The sequence below is a fragment of the Dama dama genome, chromosome 12, assembly GCF_033118175.1.
Source record: "Dama dama isolate Ldn47 chromosome 12, ASM3311817v1, whole genome shotgun sequence".
Taxonomy (NCBI): Eukaryota; Metazoa; Chordata; class Mammalia; order Artiodactyla; family Cervidae; genus Dama; species Dama dama.
The window spans coordinates 90,503,728-90,522,869 of record NC_083692.1 but is presented as its reverse complement, the minus strand read 5'-3'; the positions used below and the strand labels follow the sequence as shown (position 1 = coordinate 90,522,869).

General features: G+C 42.6%; 1 protein-coding gene across 1 annotated transcript in view; it reads left to right on the top strand.

The window, feature by feature from the left end:
* Window positions 1-18,918, top strand: part of CMYA5 (cardiomyopathy associated 5) — a 98,881-nt gene extending 79,963 nt beyond the window's left edge. Inside the window, exons 10-13 of the mRNA XM_061158094.1 lie at window positions 8,024-8,157; window positions 9,472-9,571; window positions 12,838-13,011; window positions 18,028-18,918. Coding sequence (XP_061014077.1) covers window positions 8,024-8,157; window positions 9,472-9,571; window positions 12,838-13,011; window positions 18,028-18,274 — 655 coding nt within the window. The 3' untranslated portion in view covers window positions 18,275-18,918. The remainder of the gene's footprint in view (window positions 1-8,023; window positions 8,158-9,471; window positions 9,572-12,837; window positions 13,012-18,027) is intronic.
* Window positions 18,919-19,142: the final 224 nt, after the last annotated feature.

Genomic DNA, 19,142 nt, shown 5'->3' with positions numbered 1-19,142 from the left:
CTGAAAAGACAGACAGCCTTAAAAGCTCTTGTCTGGAGTAGGAAGAGAAATTGAAATGAAGAGGGGAAAAAAGGATGACTAATATGAAATTGCACATACGCACACGGGGGGCATTGATTACCCTTTAGATTAGGGAGTCTAATTTTGGTTGCCAGAACAGAAACACATCCATCTTCAGACTGGCGTTCACTCTGCCAGAATGAGGACCTCTAGAAATTCCAGTTTAAGACCAAAGATGCCGGTTGACCCCTTAGAGGAGGTGTTTAAACGCAGTGAGCCTGTTGTGCTCCCGAGCTTCCTGACGTGGTGTCTGAAGCAGCCGAGCAGTTGTCCCCCTGCCATCATCCTCACAGAAAACACATTTGCATATTGTGGTGTGTGGGCACTGTGGCTCCAGCCCAGCAGTCGGCCCCTGTGGGGCTCCGGGGTGGGCGGGAGTGACAATCCCTGGCTTGTGTGTGGGGGCTGAGGGAGCTCCTACTCACCCTTTCCTGTTTTTCTTTGAATGCTCTCCTCAGGTTGGGTGGGCTCAAAACACTTTCAAAAATTTCCCACCGCTCGGCTGTTTCCTCAGCTGTTCCGTCTCTCCTGTGTGGAGAGGAGTCAGCAGCACCGTGGGTGGAGGAGGGAAAACTGAGAGAAATATAGTACAGGCATTAGCCGTGTGGGCTGTGCAGAAAGAAGCTGTGTGCCGAGCGACAAATCTGTGAGACTCAGTACGCCGCCGAGGCGGTTGGGAGCGCACTTCCTGCTCCCCGGCCCCGGCCAGGCGGCGGGTGGAGAGACCCTCCCGGGTCACCCTCCCTGGGAGCCCCCTCAGGGTGGGCTGGGCTCGGGGTGCTGGGCCTGTGAGCTCCTGTTTCTCCTGCTTCCAGCTTTTGGGGTCACACGTGGTGGGGCAGGAACAGGATTGTCTGTCACAGCTGGGTGATCTAGCTGGGGACACCTGCCACTTTGTCCCTATGGAAGTAAGGCTGAATTTCTTCATAAACTCCATGCCTGATCAGGAGATGAAGAATCCCAGCATTTGAAAAAGAAAACAAAACACTTTTTTCACTCAGCTTTCAGCTGGACAGGGGATGACTGACCACACAGTCTAGGGCAAGTGATTGGACCTACTGCACCGTCTGTGGGTAAAGGAGACAGTCATTCCTCCCCCATGCTTGCTTCATAGGATGACAGGAGCACCACTGACATGACTGGGCCAAAATTCACTGAGTAATTAAGAGGTAATAGGATAACCTACCCCCCCCCCCCCACCTCCACCTCCACAGAAATTCTTGGCATTCAGCTTTTTCTAAATGAAATCTTTCTTCCCAAATGAATCTGATTTAACTTTGATCATTTAAAATTCTATACACCTCCTGGTTGTATAGTAAAACCTCAGTCAATGGAAAACCAACCTCTTCTTTCACTTTTAACTTACGATCTGTCAGTTTTCAAAATGATTCCAATTGTTCACAATGAAAGACTCAGTCATACTAAAGCCACTAAAAACAACCCTGTAAGGGCAAGAGCCAGGTAATGCAGGGGTAAGGAGATTGTATCACAAAGCACAGGTTAAGAACAATACCTCAATGGAACATGCAATTTAAATATGAACTTCCTGGCAGCTAAAGTGAAAACAGAAGAGAGAGCAAGAGGGAGAAAGAAAGAGATTACATAACTCATCTGTTTTAAAAAAGGAAGCACAACACTTAACTAAGAGAGACAATTCTATTTCTTGACATTCAGTTATAAGATGAATTTTTCATGTAGATCTTTATATAAGGGCTATTGAACAAGATAATAGTGATTGTCTTTAAGAGCAGTTTTACAAAAGATGCAAAAGCATTCCCTATGTAACCATTTTTTAAACGGGCTCTGAAAGCATGATTTAAATCGCCATTCTGTGCAGGTAGTTCTATGGGACCTCGGGTAATTGTCCACCTGTGTGACCTTGGCATGGTAAAGGAAAGCTTGGAGAATCCAGAAGAATGAATAGATGTGACTAGGTTCTTGGGATTCTCTGCCTGAAATGTAAATGGTATCATTCAAACTTTGGAGGGTAACTAACTATAGAGAAAACTAAACCCTAGGGTCCTTCTGCTGGAAAGATCTCTTTGATTGACTCTCTTTGATTTTGTGAGAGATTCTAATTATAGGAAAGCCTAAGTTCCATGGGTCACCAGGATTCTGCCCTCAAGTTATGTTTCTACACTATTATGAACTAATAGTGATGTTTAGTTAACACTGAGTCTTATAATAAGACCCAGTTATCAAGTGAAAAAAAAGGCCTGTTGAAAAATATTTATTTATTATGTTAAAAAAAAAGTCAGCATATAAAGAATTTCCTTAATCCTGATTTAACCAAAAATTTTCATCTTAAACAAAAAATTCTGTTTATGGATAATTAAGATTTTATAAATGGCTTCCAACAGCTGAAACTGTTTAGTTAGTTCTTCTTGTATTTCATGTTGCTTATGTTCTCATAGATTTTTCTTCTTATTCCTGTTTCTCCTTCCCACCCCTTCTCACCCTGTGCTATCTTACAGTTATGTTTTTCAAACCTAACAGATCATTAAAAACACAACAACAGCAACAACTGGGCTACTCGTTAGAGTTTAGATTCACAGGCGCCTCTTAAGGATTCCTATTCAGAAGGTCTAATATGCCCGGGCAGGTATGGGAAACACGACTTTACTGGCTGGTCCCCATAGAGCCCAGCGATGTGCTCTCTCCACAGTTCACAGTAAATGCTGTTGATTGACTGGCTGAGTGTTGGTGCTGCCAACCGTAAGAGCCCACTGTGTTTTTAAAAAGCAGTTCGTACTTAGCCATCTGTTTGCCCTGCAGCGACAGCACCATCCGCAGGCTGCTTCCAGGAGTCACGGCACTGCGTTTCCCCATGGTGTTTGTACACATGCCGCCCCCTCTTCCCGGAGGAAATATGTTCAGGTCCAGGTATCGGACATGGCAGCGCAGCGCATCACCACTCCCCCTGGTGACCAGCCCTCAGCTTACCTTGGGCACATGTACACCTTCCATCCAACACAAATTGCTGAATTATAAAATTCCTAGAGAAGTTACTTTATAGAATTCAAACTAATGTGCCTTTTGCAAACACATTTAACCAGCTTCTGAACTTGTAATATAGCTCTGAAAGTAAATTGTTTAATTTCAGATAGATAATACATAAATATGGTACAAATTCAAAAGATACAAAAAAGAATACAGTGAAAATTGTCTCCTTTCTATCTATACTTCATTTACTCATCTCTCCCCACCCCAGAGGCAATTACTGTTATCTGATGCATATTTATCTTTTTAGATAGTCTGTGCATATATAGCAGCTATATTTTTTCAACAAATGGTAGCATACTATATGTATTTCTTCCACCTTCTTTTTCTTTTTTTTATTATTTTTTTATTATTATTATTTTTTTTCCACCTTATTTTTCTTATTTAAAAATATTTCTTGGTATCTCATGGCAATATGAATGGAACTGCATCAGTTTAAAAAAAATGTCACTGTATTCTAAGAATATAATCAATTTATTTGACTAATTGAGAGGCACTTAAGTTGTTTCCATTGTCACAAAGAGTATGGCAGAAAGAACCTTGGGCATATATCATTTAATACATGTGCAAGTATATCTGCAGGGTAAATTCCTAGAAGTATCATGATTGGTTAGAAAGTAAGAACATTTTGAGTTTTGATAGATATTACCAAATTGTCTCCATAGACGCTGTAGCTGTTTACACTTTGGCAAGCAGCATGTAAAAGTGTTTGGTTCTCCATACTTTTGCCTATACAGGGTGTGATAAAACTTGATCTCTCACAGTTTGTGAAGTAGAAAATGGAATCTTATTATAGTTTAATTGTGCATTTCTGTTATTGGGTTGAACATCTTTTTGTATGTTTCAGAGCTATGTACTTCCTTTTCTATGAACTTTTCATTTCCTTTACCCATTTTTTTTCCTATTAGAGTGTAGTATTTTTTCTTATTGATCTGTAGAAGTTCTTTGATTTTTAAAGGACATCAGTCTTCATCTGTGATACAAGCTGCAATTAAAATTTTTTTGCCATACATATTTTTTTAAATGTTAATACTAGTTAATACACACTTTCAAGAGGAAGTATGGAGTAGGGAATCCAACTTTATTTTTTCTAGTATGGCTATCCAACTTTACCAGCATTTTCCTTTCTGATTTGAAATAGTTCCATTATTATGTATTTAAGAACTTATGTGTTCAGTGCTATTCCCAACCTTTATAAACTGTTCCACTGACCCATCTATTTATGCCCTGGTACCATGCACTCTTTATTATTATAACTTTATAATTTTAGAAGTCAAGTAGATTAGGTTGCCCTTTCATGACTGCTTTTTTTTTTGCTAGTTTATTTCTCATACGACCTTTAGAGTCAGACTGTGTAGTCCCCTCTACTCCTCTGCCCCTGATAATTCGGTATTTGTAGAGATCATGTGAAGTTGACAGGTTAATTTAGGGAGCACTGCAATTTTTATGATTGTTGCATTTTCCTTTCCAAGAACTGATCTGCCTTTCCTTTTAGTCAAGTCTTTAGTGGACTTTCCTTCATTATCATTTTCAAAAATAGTTTTCATATAAATCCTACACACTTTTGCTATGTTTGCCACTATTCAAATAAGGTCTTTATTTTGCTTTATCTTCTATCTAGTTGTTATTGTATATGAAAGATTTCGATTTTTTTTTTATTAGATTCACATCAAGCCATCTCACTAAATTCTGAGTTTTTCAGTTGAGTTTCTTCGGTTTTCTAGATAGTAGTCATATTATCCGCAAGTGATAATAATTTTACCTCCTACTCCTCAATTTTTTTTAACCTCATGTCTCTCTCTGATTTAATACGAATGCTTTTAGTATTTTCTCATAAGCATTAAGTCCCTAATGGTTTTCTACTTCATAAAGATCCTTTTCAATTCTCATGTGAAATATTCCTTGCCCCATCGTCTGTGGTTAGTCGTGGCAAACTTTTCAGTCATCCCCTGCAAAAACTAAAGAGTGAAAGGGCTCAAACTAGAGAAGCCTTTGTTACATTGGGCAAACATTGGCCTTCTGGGGTCTTCCACTCATTTCCATCAGAAATAGCAAAAGACGGACCAGTCTCTTTAACATGGCAGCCCTTCAGACTTCTGAGGAGACAGTAGGTCTCCTTTGACTATTTCTCTCTGCCTTACAACACTGGAATTTAACAATATTCACATTCCCAGAACCTCTAATATAAAGCCTTCCCTTTCTACTGTACTATGGTGTTTGTAGAGAGGATGCCGCACTTATGACCCAGAGTGAAACACTTTGAGTCATATTTCTTATTGTGTTTTGGATTTTATTATTGGCTCTGAACTTCTACAATCATCAGATTGGTCACATTGTTGATAAGACTGAAATCTCTTCTTACCTAAGCACCAATAACTCCCTGGGATTCCATGTGCGGTTTAATCAATTACCTCGATTTGGATATTCTGTGAATTTGAATTCTACTCCAGACTATGCAAAGCTCATTATAACCATGTGGATTCAGTTGCAATTATGACAAGTTTTTTGGTTTTGAAATAAAAATATCATAATCTATGGAGAAGTGCCACCCTTCAGATTTCAAATTGCAAAATTTGTGAAGTTTTCATTTGGCTCAACAGTAGGGACAGCTGACATGAAGACTTTTGTGGCATTCAAGTGAGGTCAGACAGAATAAATAGACATAGGGTTGAACCATTTGTATCTGAGCTTTTTTGCCTTCTTCTTGGTGTTTGAGCATATGATAGCAACTTATAAGCAATAAAACCCTACCATATTTCATGTTACTTTCATTTTCATGCCTGGTGCTTTTATAGATTCAGTGAGGGCATGGTGTGTATTTGTCATGTCTACATGACCTGTTTGCACAGTGATCCCATATATTGGACTCTGTACCATGTAGGCTTTTGTTCTTTAAATGACTAATAAGACATAGCATGTAATTGACTCTCTCTCTCTCTCTCTATATATATATATATATATACACACACACACATATATCATTTCCTCCTTTATAGGCTTCATAAAATTTAACAGCAAAACTTAACCCGAGAACAGTATCCTTGGCATTTAACAACTGCATTGTCACAAAATGAAACCTGTATGTTCTATCCAATTTCTAGAGATGAAATTTCCTCACCTAGTCCTGTCAAGCAGGGGCAGGACCTGAGCATATGACAAGTGATCAGTAAATATTTATTTAATGAGTAGATGAAGTCTGAAATTCAGTTCAGATCTGAGTGTGCTTATTGTGACAATAAGCTTGTTATAATTAATGTACACTGAAAACATATCTTCAGTCATCAGTTCAAACAAGATCAGCAATACATTTACCCCAGAATAATGATCTAGATACTAGTTTAGAATTGTATTTTTAGTCATAGAACCTGGTGTTTTGTTAATTAGTTGAAGCACAATTAGTTGTCAGTGGACATGTGGCTCAATTTCATCCATCCATTCTCCCCTGCATCTAAAGAGAGTACCCTCCAAGGGCCTGGTCAGGTGGTAGGTTCTGAAATAACAATCAATAAGGTTTGGGGAATTTACAGGGACCTTTTTCAGGAGCAAGTACTAAATAGCAAATACATAAATAGACCTAGGCTTCTCCCCTCTGTGGCCCCTACTGCTGAGAAACACATGGAGTTTCCCAGCTTTTAGACACAGGGCTGCTCTGGTCGGGGAGGGATCATTACTCTGTACAGATTTTCTGCTTTGAAAAAGTCTAAATTAATTTGTTTTCTGGATCAATGATACTTTTTCCTTTTCATGGTCCTTCATGGTATTCTCTAAGGTAGGTATTGAGAATGAAATAAATCAGCAGAAGGAGGAATAACCTGAAAAAGAAAATAAATCTGAGAATGAACAGTGGCCACTCTTTGATTCTAATGATTTTGTGGAACATTCATTAATAACAAAATAAACCCAAAGAAAATAAAAACAAACAAAGCAAACAGTTAAAAAAAAAACAACTCTCTCCCTCTGAGAATGGATTTGAAGGCTATTGTACTATTGTTTTCTATGTCTAGTATCTAATGCACATCCAAGAGGGACAGGATTCTGATTCTGTAGCACTCAGATTAGAACTTCTTTTATCAGCAAGGAGCCTAACTTGTCCAAAGTTTCCCCAAATGGAGGCTAAAAGAAGAGCTTGTATAACAAACTTGTATACTTTGTTTGTATAAATGCCCTAGGATATGATAATCACGCAGATTAAAGAGAATGGAAAAAAGGCACAAAAATTATTCCAGCTCATTTCAAGTTCAGAACTTCATCTTCAAATCCAGCAAGTCCATTTAGCTTAAATGGTTGGGATGTTACAGTGTACTTGCTGGGTCTAGTGCCATTCCAATACCATGACCAGTACTTTTCTTTCATTGTAAATGGGAGGTTTAGGAACAACAACTTTGGGGATTTTATTTGGCAATTAGAATTCTCTTTTCTTGCCAGGATTAAGTTTGCTCTAAAGGATGTTGTCATCTTTAGAGATCCTCAGTTTCATTAACTTGGGTAGCTTTAACATGATGGCTATGTACAAAATCATCACTTTAAGTTTTCCACTATTCAGGATCTGTTAATGAGATAGTGTTTTTTTCCATTATAGATTAGTTTAACATCATCTTAATCCACAAGTGCCCTCTTGGCCAGAATTTCATAAAGAAAACAACGTAAGCTTGGAGACTCATTAACCACAAAATTAGTCTATTTTCTGAATTAAAAAAAAAAAGTTTCGTTGGCTCTATTCCAAAGAGCATTCTGGCAGGCATAATATTAGACAAAAGTTGACCAAGGTAGAAATGATTTGATAAAGTAAACTTACTGGAAGTGGCCATTTTATAGAATCTGACTTGCTAACTCCATGGTCATAAAAAGGGAAAAATAAATGATTTGTTAATAAAAGGTGTTCATGCACTGCAGGACTGACATATGATGTATTGTTTAGCATGTAGCATTATATTTAAAATTATTATTTTCCTTTCACGTTTAGATCTTTCTCTGGAATTAAAGGACTCCAGCTGAAAGTTAATCTCCAACCCAATGACAATTACTTTTTCTACGTGAGAGCCACCAATGCATTTGGGACTAGTGAGCAGAGTGAAGCTGCCCTCATTTCCACCAGAGGTACTTCTTTTGCACACAGAGAACTGCTTCCAAGTATTCCCATTCCTTCCCACCCACCACCCAGAGAAGACATCCTAGAGGGCCACTTCTTAAGCTCCCAGTCTGCTGGCAATGCTAGGTTTTTGGCGTAAGGACCCAGGGTTGGCCAAAGGTCAAGGTGTTTCTTTTATTTTTCTGGTTTAAGACATTCTCAACCTTGGCTACCCATTAGCTATCAGTCAGGTGCTTAAAAAATTTAAAAAAAAAAAAAAAAAGATGCTGGGGATCCACTCCCAAAGATCCTGATCTAATTTACTGAGATATGGGCTCTGACATGTTTTAAATCTCCTCAGATGATTCTTGTTTGGCTTACAATCTGCTATAGATGATGGGTATGTTTTGAGTCTGTGAGTGTGTGTGTGTGTGTGTTGGGAAGAGTGGGATGAAGATATTCTTGATACATGACACTGTGAACTCCATGAATAATCTTCCAGTCTTATTCTTCTAATTATTTTCCATGCCTAGCTCATGATTGGTGCCAATTTATATTTGTTGAATGCATGAATGTATGAGTAACTCAAGAAAATGATAACTGTTCAAGGGCCTTTTGGGGAAAATACCCTGATGATGCCAATAAAAAATACTCGGCTGTTCCCAATTATTGTGAAAAGAAATGAGGAATGGAAAGGTGATCATTTTTTTATCTTATCCTAGACCCAAAGATTGAGGCAGAAACTTGAGGGTGGCCCATTAAGTGACTTGCTTAACCAGCAAAAAGTTGTGCATGAGCCATGTGTGTTGTTTGATGTGGTTAGGGACAGCGTGATGTTTGTAAAGAGAGAAAACAGGGGGACTGTCTGTCCAGAAGTGTGTTCCCTGCAGTCCCAGTGTGGTGCCTGTACCGTCCACTGTTAGAAGCACTTCTGGAGGTTACACCAGTGCGTCTTCAGACTTGAACGCGCACATGGATCTCCCGAGGAGCTTGTTAAAAGAGAGATTGTAATTCAGGAACCTGTCGGAAGGCCTGAGATTCTGCCTTTCTAACTAGTTTCCAGGTGAGGTAGGTGTTGGGTGGGGAGCATACTTCGTATAACAGAGTAGGCACTAGATTTGGGCTGAGGGGGGTTTCACACATCTGTGATACCAGGTAAGGTGAAGAGTCACTAGCTCATGAGTCCTGATCATGGATGGAATTCTACCATGGACCTGAAAACACCCTGGGGGGTGGGGGCGGGGATTTTGATGTCAGAAGCAAGGAGAGACTAAGATCTGAAAGGTGGGGCTTGGCCAGGGAGGTTGTGGTAATGTTATAATCCTGTTTTCTGATTGCAACAGGAACCAGATTTCTCTTGTTGAGGGAAACGGCTCATCCTGCTTTGCAGATTTCCTCAAATGGGACAGTGATCAGCTTCGCTGAGAGGAGACGGCTGACAGAGTGAGTAGAAGAAGGCACGAGAGGCCTCATGTGGCCTCATCCGCCACATCCTTGGTTTGGTGCACATGCTATGTGACAGCAAGCACGAATTGCAGAGTTCGGTTGTGGTTCGTTACTAAGGGGAAAGTGATGGAGGTAGTTCAAACATGGAGCAAGTGTCAATATTTTTATTGGAAATACAAGCACAGATGGTTTTGTTTAACACATAGGCTGTTTTAAGGTGTTATCTCTGGTTCAGTGAAAAAAGAGCCTGGGTTCATTCTTCTATTATTTTCAACAGCAAATCAGATTTTGTATCAATCCACTTGAAAAGGAATAGAGGAGAATGACATTTTGTTGAGTTTCTGGACCTGGCCACATGCAGGACTTTCAGGATCTTGCCCCCTCTCCCCCAGAGGCTCCCACAAAAGGAAAGTGAAAGTGTTAGTCATTCAGTCCTGTCTGACTCTTTGCAACCCCATGCATTCTAGCCCCCCAGGCTCCTCTATCCATGGGATTCTCCAGGCAAGAACACTAGAGTGGGTTGCCATTTCCTTCTCTAGGGCTGACCCAGGGCTCAAACCCGGGTCTCCTGATTGCAGGCAAATTCTTTACAGTCTGAGCCACCAGGGAAGCCCCAACAAAAGGAAGCAGCAAAGTCAAAAGAAGCCAGAAGCTGAGGGCACAGCATGGAGCATGCTCTGCAGTTTGTCTGCAGTCACTCATGGTTATTTTGAGGGTCCAAATGGAAGAAAGTGAAAGACTTTTGAAAATCATAACCCATGTGAAACACGCTCCTGTAGGCACTAATGTGCCTGGGGTGGACTGCCAGCAAGCTCTCACTACCGCCCTGAGCCCACCAACGGTGACTCGCATTGTTTCCTTCTTAGGCTGCTATTCACCTGTCTGTGGCTCAACTCAGGTGTTACCTGCTCCTGGAAATGGCCAAGCCTTCTCTGGGCTCAGGCGCCCTTTGATCATGTCTACAAAAAGGTCTGAGCACCTTGGAATCGTTCATCAGCTACTCCATCTTGACTGGTCCTCAAGCAGCCCTGTCTTCCGCATATTTGAGCCCCCAGAATCTATCCTAGGGTCCAGAACAGTGGAAGTGCTAAACATGTACCAATGAGTGAGTTCAGGGGGAGAAAAAGATTTAAGAAATAGACTGAGCTTTTCTGTCTCTTTTGGATTTCTCAAAAAATCAAAGAGAAAAGTATATTGGAGGTTGGTTCATAGATGACTGATGAGAATAATTGTTCAGTTCAGTTGCTAAGTTGTGTCTGATTCTTTGCGATCCCATGGACTGCAGCACGCCAGGCTTCCCTGTCCATCACCAACTCCTGGAGCTTCCTCAAACCCATGTCCATTGAGTCTGTGATGCCATCCAACCATCTCATCCTCTGTCGTCCCCTTCTCCTGCCACCTTCAATCTTTCCCAGCATCAGGGTCTTTTCCAGTGAGTCAGTTCTTCATGTCAGTTGGTCAAAGTATTGGAGTTTCAGCTACAGCATCAGTTCTTCCATGAATATTCAGGGCTGATTTCCTTTAGGATTGACTGGTTGGATCTCCTTGCAGTCCAAGGGACTCTCAAGAGTCTTCCCCAACACCACAGTTCAGAAGTATCAATTCTTTGGTGCTCAGCTTTCTTTTTAGTCCAACTCTCACATCCATACATGACTACTGGAAGAACCATAGCTTTGACTAGATGGACCTCTGTTGGCAAAGTAATGTCTCTGCTTTTTAATATGCTGTCTAGGTTGGTCATAGCTTTTCTTCCAAGAAGCAAGTGTCTTTTAATTTCATGGCTGCTAATAATAATAGATAATATCTGTAATGTATTTGATAGAATTTTGTTAATTATTAATCTGAAAATTAGCTCATGCATATCAAGCAACCAGGTTTTGCTCCAGAGAGCAAGCGCCCATCAGTAGCCACCTCTCTGAAATGAGGTTGTTGGGTAAAGACACGAGAAAGTGAAATACATTCCCTTGTGTAATCATTTTCTCACCTGTTATAGGGGCACGGGAGATGGTGCTGACTGAATATTAATACTGCTTAAATTAAAAATGCTTCCTTGCTGTCTGAGTCATTTCAAAGCAAAATTGAGCAATTCATGCAAACAAGGTCACCCATCAGCGGTTGAAAGTGCTTTGGTTCACTTCACCATGCCTGTTACAAAAATAGCTGAGGTGAGACAAAATGAGACCTTTCAACAACCTCTTAGGCATACCTACTTCCATCTAAAGAGGCCCCAGTCCCCAAGACTGTTGACGGCAAGCCTCTCCAGAGCACGAACACCACACCCACTTTACCTGCATTACCCTCTGCTCAGGCCTCCCCAGACACTAGCTGCCCAGGAGCAGCATCTGGTTTGGTCTCTGTGCCCAGTAAGGTCCTCAGACACGGGGACTCATGGTTAAAGGTTTTAGAGACTCCATTTTGTGTGCGTGCAAGTTTTGGGGAAAAAAACTTTCCAAGTCATACTCTCTTAGAATTCTCCCCTTGCCCCCTTTATATATTTCCTCACTCCCTTTGAATGCGGTGCATGCTGTCACTTCAGTCGTGTCCGACTCTTTGTGACCCTATGGACTGTAGCCCACCAGGCTCCCCTGTCCATGGGATTCTTCAGGCAAGAACACTGCAGTGGGTAGCCATTCCCTTCTGCAGGGGATCTTTCTGACCCAGGGATTGAACCCGGGTCTCCTATGCCTCCTACATTGGCAGGTAGGTTCTTTGCCACTGGGGCCATGAATTGGTGCCATTTCTTTTTATCCTATGCGTGTGTGTTCAGTCATTCAGTCATGTCTGATTCTTTGCAACCCTATGGACTACAGCACACCAGGCTCTTCTGTCCATGGAATTTCCAAGGCAAGAATACAGAGTGGGTTGCCATTTCCTTCTCCAGGGGTTCTTCCCGACCCAGGGATCAAACCCGAGTCTGCATTTCCTGTGTTGGCGGACGGGTTCTTTACCAGTGAACGACCTGGGAAGCCCTCTTCTTTTTATCCTACCATTATTCTATTTTCTAGTTCCCAGTTCCTCTAAGAGATGCTATGTTTAATATATGTGTGTTGTGTGTGGCAGTAGAGATATGTTAGAAGCATGTTGAATGTTGTGGGAATTCTGTGGCCCTCAGGTCAAGGTCAGGGACAGCATGAACAATGAATGTCTTTAGTCAAATTCCAGCAGTTTCCAAGGATAGAATCCTGCTTAAACTGCGGGTGCGTTTATGAATGTCTATGTCTATGAAATAAAGGCTGTCAACTCCTGATCAACTTTGCCTGCAGAATCCCATCAGTGCTGGGTGAGGAGCTGCCTGCCTGTGGCCAGCACTACTGGGAAACCACTGTCACAGACTGCCCAGCTTACCGACTTGGCATCTGCTCCAGCTCAGCGGTGCAGGCTGGTACCCTGGGACAAGGAGAGACCTCGTGGTACATGCACTGCTCTGGGCCACAGAGGTAAGCTGGGGCCTGTCCCTCTTCACTTAATCCAAGTGTCATCAGTCGATGTCTAGGCCGAGGGCTTCTGAGGGGCCTGGTAAGTAGCCTCTCACTTCCCTGCCCAAGTTCTGAGCCAACTGAGAAAGAAAAGAGTCAAGTATTGAGTTGGCCCAAAAGTTCATTCAGGTTTTTCTGTAAACAAACTTCTGGGCCAACTGATACATGGAGACTCAACTATTACTCTGATTAATGAGGAAGCCAGTTTTAGAGAATGTGGTTCATATGTGAGAGCAAAACTGTTTCTTATCTCGAATCCTCTTTAATAGACTTGAACCCACCCAAAGCCTTGGCCAGGCCAGCTTCCCATACTGCAGGACAGAGTAGGTTCCTGGAAAAGGGTGTGTGTCCCCTCAGGAAGCTCATGATGAAAAGTCAGGAAAGTGGGTGTGTGGTTTTCCTTCGAAAACCACCCCAGGGTGGAGAGAGACCATAAGGGTAAGGCTAAAAGGGCTCCCTCCACGGAGGAGTCAACAGGACTAAGGAAAAAGTGGATCCCAGCACCCTATCCCCACCACCGCCACTGGTCTATATTAGGGGTTGGCAAACTACAACCCACCGGCCAAATATGACCTGCTGATCTTTTTGTAAATAAAGTTTTATTGGAACACAACCAAGTTCATTTGTTTACATATTGCCTATGGTTGTTTTCATGCTACAGTGGCAGAGTTGTCTAGTTATAACAGATACCAAATGGCCCCCAAAGCCCAAGATATTTACCGTCTGGCCCTTTACAGACAAAGTTGACTAACCCGTGGTCTATATTATTAGTGTGACTGACCTGGGGTTCTTGGACTCTCTTTTGTTGTTGTTGTTTTTTAAAATCTTTATTTAATTTGTTGTTTTTGTTTTTATGTTTTTGTTTTTTGACCATGAGGCATGTGGGATCTGAGCTCCCTGACCAGGGATCAGACCCACACCCTCTGCATTGGAAGGTGGAGTGGTAACTCCTGGACTACCCAGGAAGTCCCCTTAGACTCTTTAATCAATTTCCATTGATAAGAATGTAGATGACGAATTTAGGCAAGGCTTTATTGGACTTGTGCTGCAGCACGAGCGAGCAAAGACAAGGAACGGGTCCCCTTGCTCCCTCCCTGAGGAGGGGTGAGCTGGCCCCTTAAATGGAATGAGGGTAAAGGTAGATTGGTGGGTCAGGCTGGAGCAGTGGCTTAGGGGGTCTGCCCACCCCCTTGGCGGTGCCAAGTGCGTGTATCATGTACAGTACCCTGCTTTTGCTCCCAGCACCTCAGAAGTGGCAGTTGAGTTGGGGCCTTTTGTATCTTGTTCATAATTTGCCCCAACTGGGCATACACGTGGTTAATTTTAGTTTCTTTGTATTCTGTTGCTCAAGGAGACATTTGTCCAGGTGCAAGTGCTGCAGTAAACGGCCCCAGGTTGTAGACTGTCTCATTAGTATTGTCTAATTGGTTGATATGAAAAAGACACAAACCTGCGTTAGTCTCAGAGAGATAAGGCAAGCATGCTGTGAACTGAACATGTGCACAAGACGGTCTAATAACAGAGCATGAGACTGGAGCCAGGAACCTAATTGGAGTCCTGGCTCCATTCTTGACTGTGTCCTATTGACTACTCTCCAGAAGTTGGTTAATCCTGTGAGCAGATCTGTCTTGGTTAATCTGTGCCTCATTTGTCTTGTCAGGGGACAGTGACGCCTAGTCTGCTCCATTTGGGGGTTTTGAGGGTCACATGAAGTCAGGTACGAGGAAGAGCTTTGAAACTGTAAAGACTCAAATGTGAGGCATTATTCAAATAGAATGCTTAAAAAGGAAGCAGTGCTTGCAAGTTCCCAGAAAAAGGCCCACAGATTGGATTTTGCATATTTGTCGCTGCACATCTCTCCCTGTATCCTACTTGACAGAGTTTGATTCCCTGACAAGGTTCATAAGGACACCATCTCCAAGAGCTGTTCAAAGTCACATTCCATCAAATCAGAGCAATTATGATTAATTGATGTTCAGTGCTGTGCGATCCTTGAGGACCCATCCTCCGCCCAGAGTTGAAAAATCATTCAAACCCAGAGTTTATGATCGGTAGACTTAGAGATGGAACCAAGTATTGATTTCATGAAGATTTCCTTGGATAATTGAACCCTTATGAACCTAAAGGCAAGTCTCCAATAACAAAGTTCTAGACTCCAGAGAACAGAATTAATTTCATTCAGCAGCTTCAACAGCTCTGGTCTTTGCCTCTTGTTGCTCAGGGTAGGTTCTATAGATTCTGGGGGAAGGGATGTGCCTGCCTGTGTGATCACAGCACAGAGGGGTCAGGTCTTAAGAGCCTCATTCCACGGTCCAAACAGAGCACCCTGCCTTCAGGTCACTGAGAGTGCTGCTATAGTAGACCCTCCTGTGTTTTTCCATTTTTCTGGCTTCACGATTTAAATGAAGCAATATTACTCCTGATTCTACTTGCATCTACTGTAAGATGTCCCAGTGGGATAGGAGAAATGAAGAGTCTAAGGAGAAAGAATCAGTTGCATTTCTTCCTGTCTGTCCCTACCTTACTCCTCTAGTTCAAGGCTTCACTTCCTTTTCCCATTTCACCCACAGCCCCCAGGCCTGTGCTCTTTTTCTAGTCTCTAACCACTCCAAGCCATTCTAAGTGTCACCACTGGCAAATATTTCTAAAACATCATTCGCATCATGTCCCTTCCTTTTCTGCTAAAAAAAATCTACAAACATATACTGTGGTGTCAGCACTCTGGGACCACAGTGAAGGTGGGAAGCCCGGAAGAAGGTAACCAGGCTGGGGGATGGGAGTCCTGAGGGCAGCAGCCACCGGGGCGGAAAGGAGTCTGGGCTCATTCTGCGCCAGCAGGGAGATGCACCAGGGTGGGCCCCACAGGTAGGGACCCTCACCCAGGCAGTTCCAGGGTCAAGCAGATGTCAAGAACCAGGCTTCCGAATGACCCCTGTCTGAACAGGAACTAGCAGTCCAAAGGATCGGGAGGGAGTCAGGCCACAGACAGAAAGGCCTTCTTTCAGGCCAGAGTGCAGCTTAGAGAATGAAGCAATGTGCTCAGTGGGAAATGGGGCAGAAGCAGGACAGGGCGAATTCCAGGCCCTGCAGAACTGGTGGCTCCAAGGCTTCATGGAATGTCCTTCCCTCCGTGACCTACATGGTAGCCACTTGCTCAGGACTGACTGGAGCTGGGCCTGTGGGTCTTCCCAGCAGGTTAGGGAAGTAGCTCAGACGGACATTCAGAACCCTCTTGACCAGTCCTGGAAAAACTAGAAAAACCGTAGATGTGGCTATTGAGCACTTGGAATATGGTTAGCAAGACTGATGAACAGAATTTTGAATTTTACTTAATGCTAATGTAAGTGGCCACATGTGCCTCTTGGCTACTATATTAGACAGGGCAGGCCAATACAGAGCCTGGCCTCTGACTTACCTATCCAGGTAATACCCTCAAAGTCATTCACACGTCCCCTTCTAACTGATCAAGCAGATGACATACAGGTTTATTCTGCCACCTCGTCATTGCCTCTGCTGCCCCCACAGCTTGGATCACCTCGCCCTTTTCCCCATCCTGTCCTGACCTTTCTTTGGCTGAAAGTGCACCCATCTGCTCCCCAAGTCAGCTACACTGCTATTCCCCATCATTGCCACCCACAGCCTCTGTGCTTTACAGGTTCTAAAATTTTATAGTGTTCGGCCATATTTCACATTGGCAAGGCACTGAAAAGGTCCTTTATCATTGTGGAAGTCTCACTTACCTTTCATCCCCATAAACCTCTGCCCTTTTGAATGAACTTCGTTCCACAAGGAAGTTGCCAACTTGCCATTCCCTGTGCTCAAGCTTCTAGGTGTTTAAGAAAGGCACAGCAAGTCTTCAAGGTCCTTCTCTGCCTCACCAGAGGTACGCAGGTTCTATGGCCCCAGTCTGTCCAGTGTCGCTCTAGCCCTCAGACCTGTCATATCCACAGACCACACACCTGTCCCCCAGCTCTTCTCTTCTCCTGCTTTCAGGGCCCCACCCTCTGTTTCTAAGATCGCCAGGAGGAAGCTCCCACCTTATGTTACTCTTTTGCACAGAGCAGTCTCACTTTTTCTGTTCAGCAATTTCTCCCTTCCAACCTGTCCTTGAACCTTTCCTTTCACAACCAAACCAGGTCCATGAAATGTGTCAGAAAACACTTTCCCCATCTGTGCCCGGAGCTGGAGTCTGAGCCCCAGCCTGTGCTAAAGTCATAAACAGTTTTTCCTTCTAGTTCAGTAGAGTATGGGTTTCCTCGAAGGCAAGGACAGTATGCTGTGATCCTTCATATCCCCCAGAGGTGCAGAAGTCTAACAAACTGTAGAACATACACATACGCCATTGAAAACATGGTGAACTGAATGTATTTGAACTGGAGAGAGAAATCAAAGGTAACCCCCCTTGGCTGTAAGGCTGCAGAAAACATAGAGAAGATGAAAAGGAAAGTTGGTTTGGGGCAGGGGCATTGTACAAAGGATGAAGTTGGACAGAAATAATGACATATTTCGTAAACTTCATTAAGGCCCTTATATAAGTTACTTACAGATTTTTTAAACAGTAAAATTAATGCATTTTATGGAAGGCGAACCTGCAGTACTTTTAAAAATACATGGCAGCCTCAAAGGAGTTTTATTCAAAAGAATGACACACCATGAATGCGGTAGTTAAAACATGTGGGCAGCTGGGAAAGAATTAAAATGTGGAGAAAAATCACAAGGGAGGCATATGTTGGTTATTCTGGGCCTGCCTCCTAATGTAGAAGTAGCAAAATTATTAAAAACGCTCGTCTGTTGGGAAGAGCTATGCATTTTAGCATCTAGGAGGGATCTGGCTAAGGTATTTGGGGCAATGTTACTGCAGCTTCTTATTGTGAACTGAGATCAATAATTGCAAAATTGGTTGTCTCCAGGTGATTTTCTTTATCATAGTCCTTCAAGATGTCCAAAGTTTTCAATTCCCATTCTGTTCCATTTCAGATACACATTTTTCTACAGTGGCATTGTGAGCGATGTCCACGTGACTGAGCGTCCTGCCAGAGTGGGCATCCTGCTGGACTACACCACCCAGAGGCTGCTGTTTATAAATGCTGAGACTGGACAGATGCTCTTCATCATCAGGCACAGATTTAACGAGGGCGTCCACCCTGCCTTCGCCCTGGAGAAACCTGGAAAATGTACTCTGCACCTGGGGATAGAGCCCCCCGATTCTGCAAGGCAGAAGTGATTGTTGGCTTTCAGAGTTTCCAAGAGCAAAATTCAAATTTTGGAGGAGGGGGGTGCTCTGTTGTTCTCTCCTGTGGGTGCTAGACAGTATTCAAAACATTTGAATACAGCATTCAAAAAACACTTGCACGAATGATAGCTCCATGCACAGTGATCAACACCTGAGCCAAACCACCAAGAAAACCTTGAATTTCTAGAGTGTCGTGTGAGCAGAAGATGGAAAAAGCAACCTCTACCCTTCAGTTTACATATGTTTGAGTTCTTCCCTAAGTGAAAAGGATTTATACCTGACTTGGGAATCAAAATAGCGAAATGGACTTCCACCTATGTCACTGGTGAAAGAAATCCTCAGAGGGACAGGTCTGTGTCCCTTCCTGAGTGATGGGAAGGTTGTGCTGGTAATTCCTCTCCTCCAACAAGAAACAACTACTTTTTCCATAAGAGAAATGTCATCTACTTCACTAAAGAATGCTGAGTCCTAATCAGTAGCGAACATATTTTAACCATTCTAAGCTGATAATGAACTCTTTTGTAACCATTATATACTGTAGAACACGAGTCTCTTTTCCCTGAAATTTTAAATGTAGAAAAATGCTAGATGTTAGAGATTTCCTTTTTGTTAAATAAATGGTTAGAGTCTATAAAACAAAACATGTTACGTGAACTTATTACATGTGACTTGCGAGCCTGGCGTCTCTGGATGGGACAAGCTACGGATAAAGCATCATCACACTGCAGTGGGTGCGACTACCACTCATTTTCATGTGAGAATTTACACATGTAAGCTTTAAAACCTAAAGATTTTCAGCCTATAGTTACAGACAACTACCAGAAACTGAGAATCTCTTTTTGCTAAAAATAAAATGGTT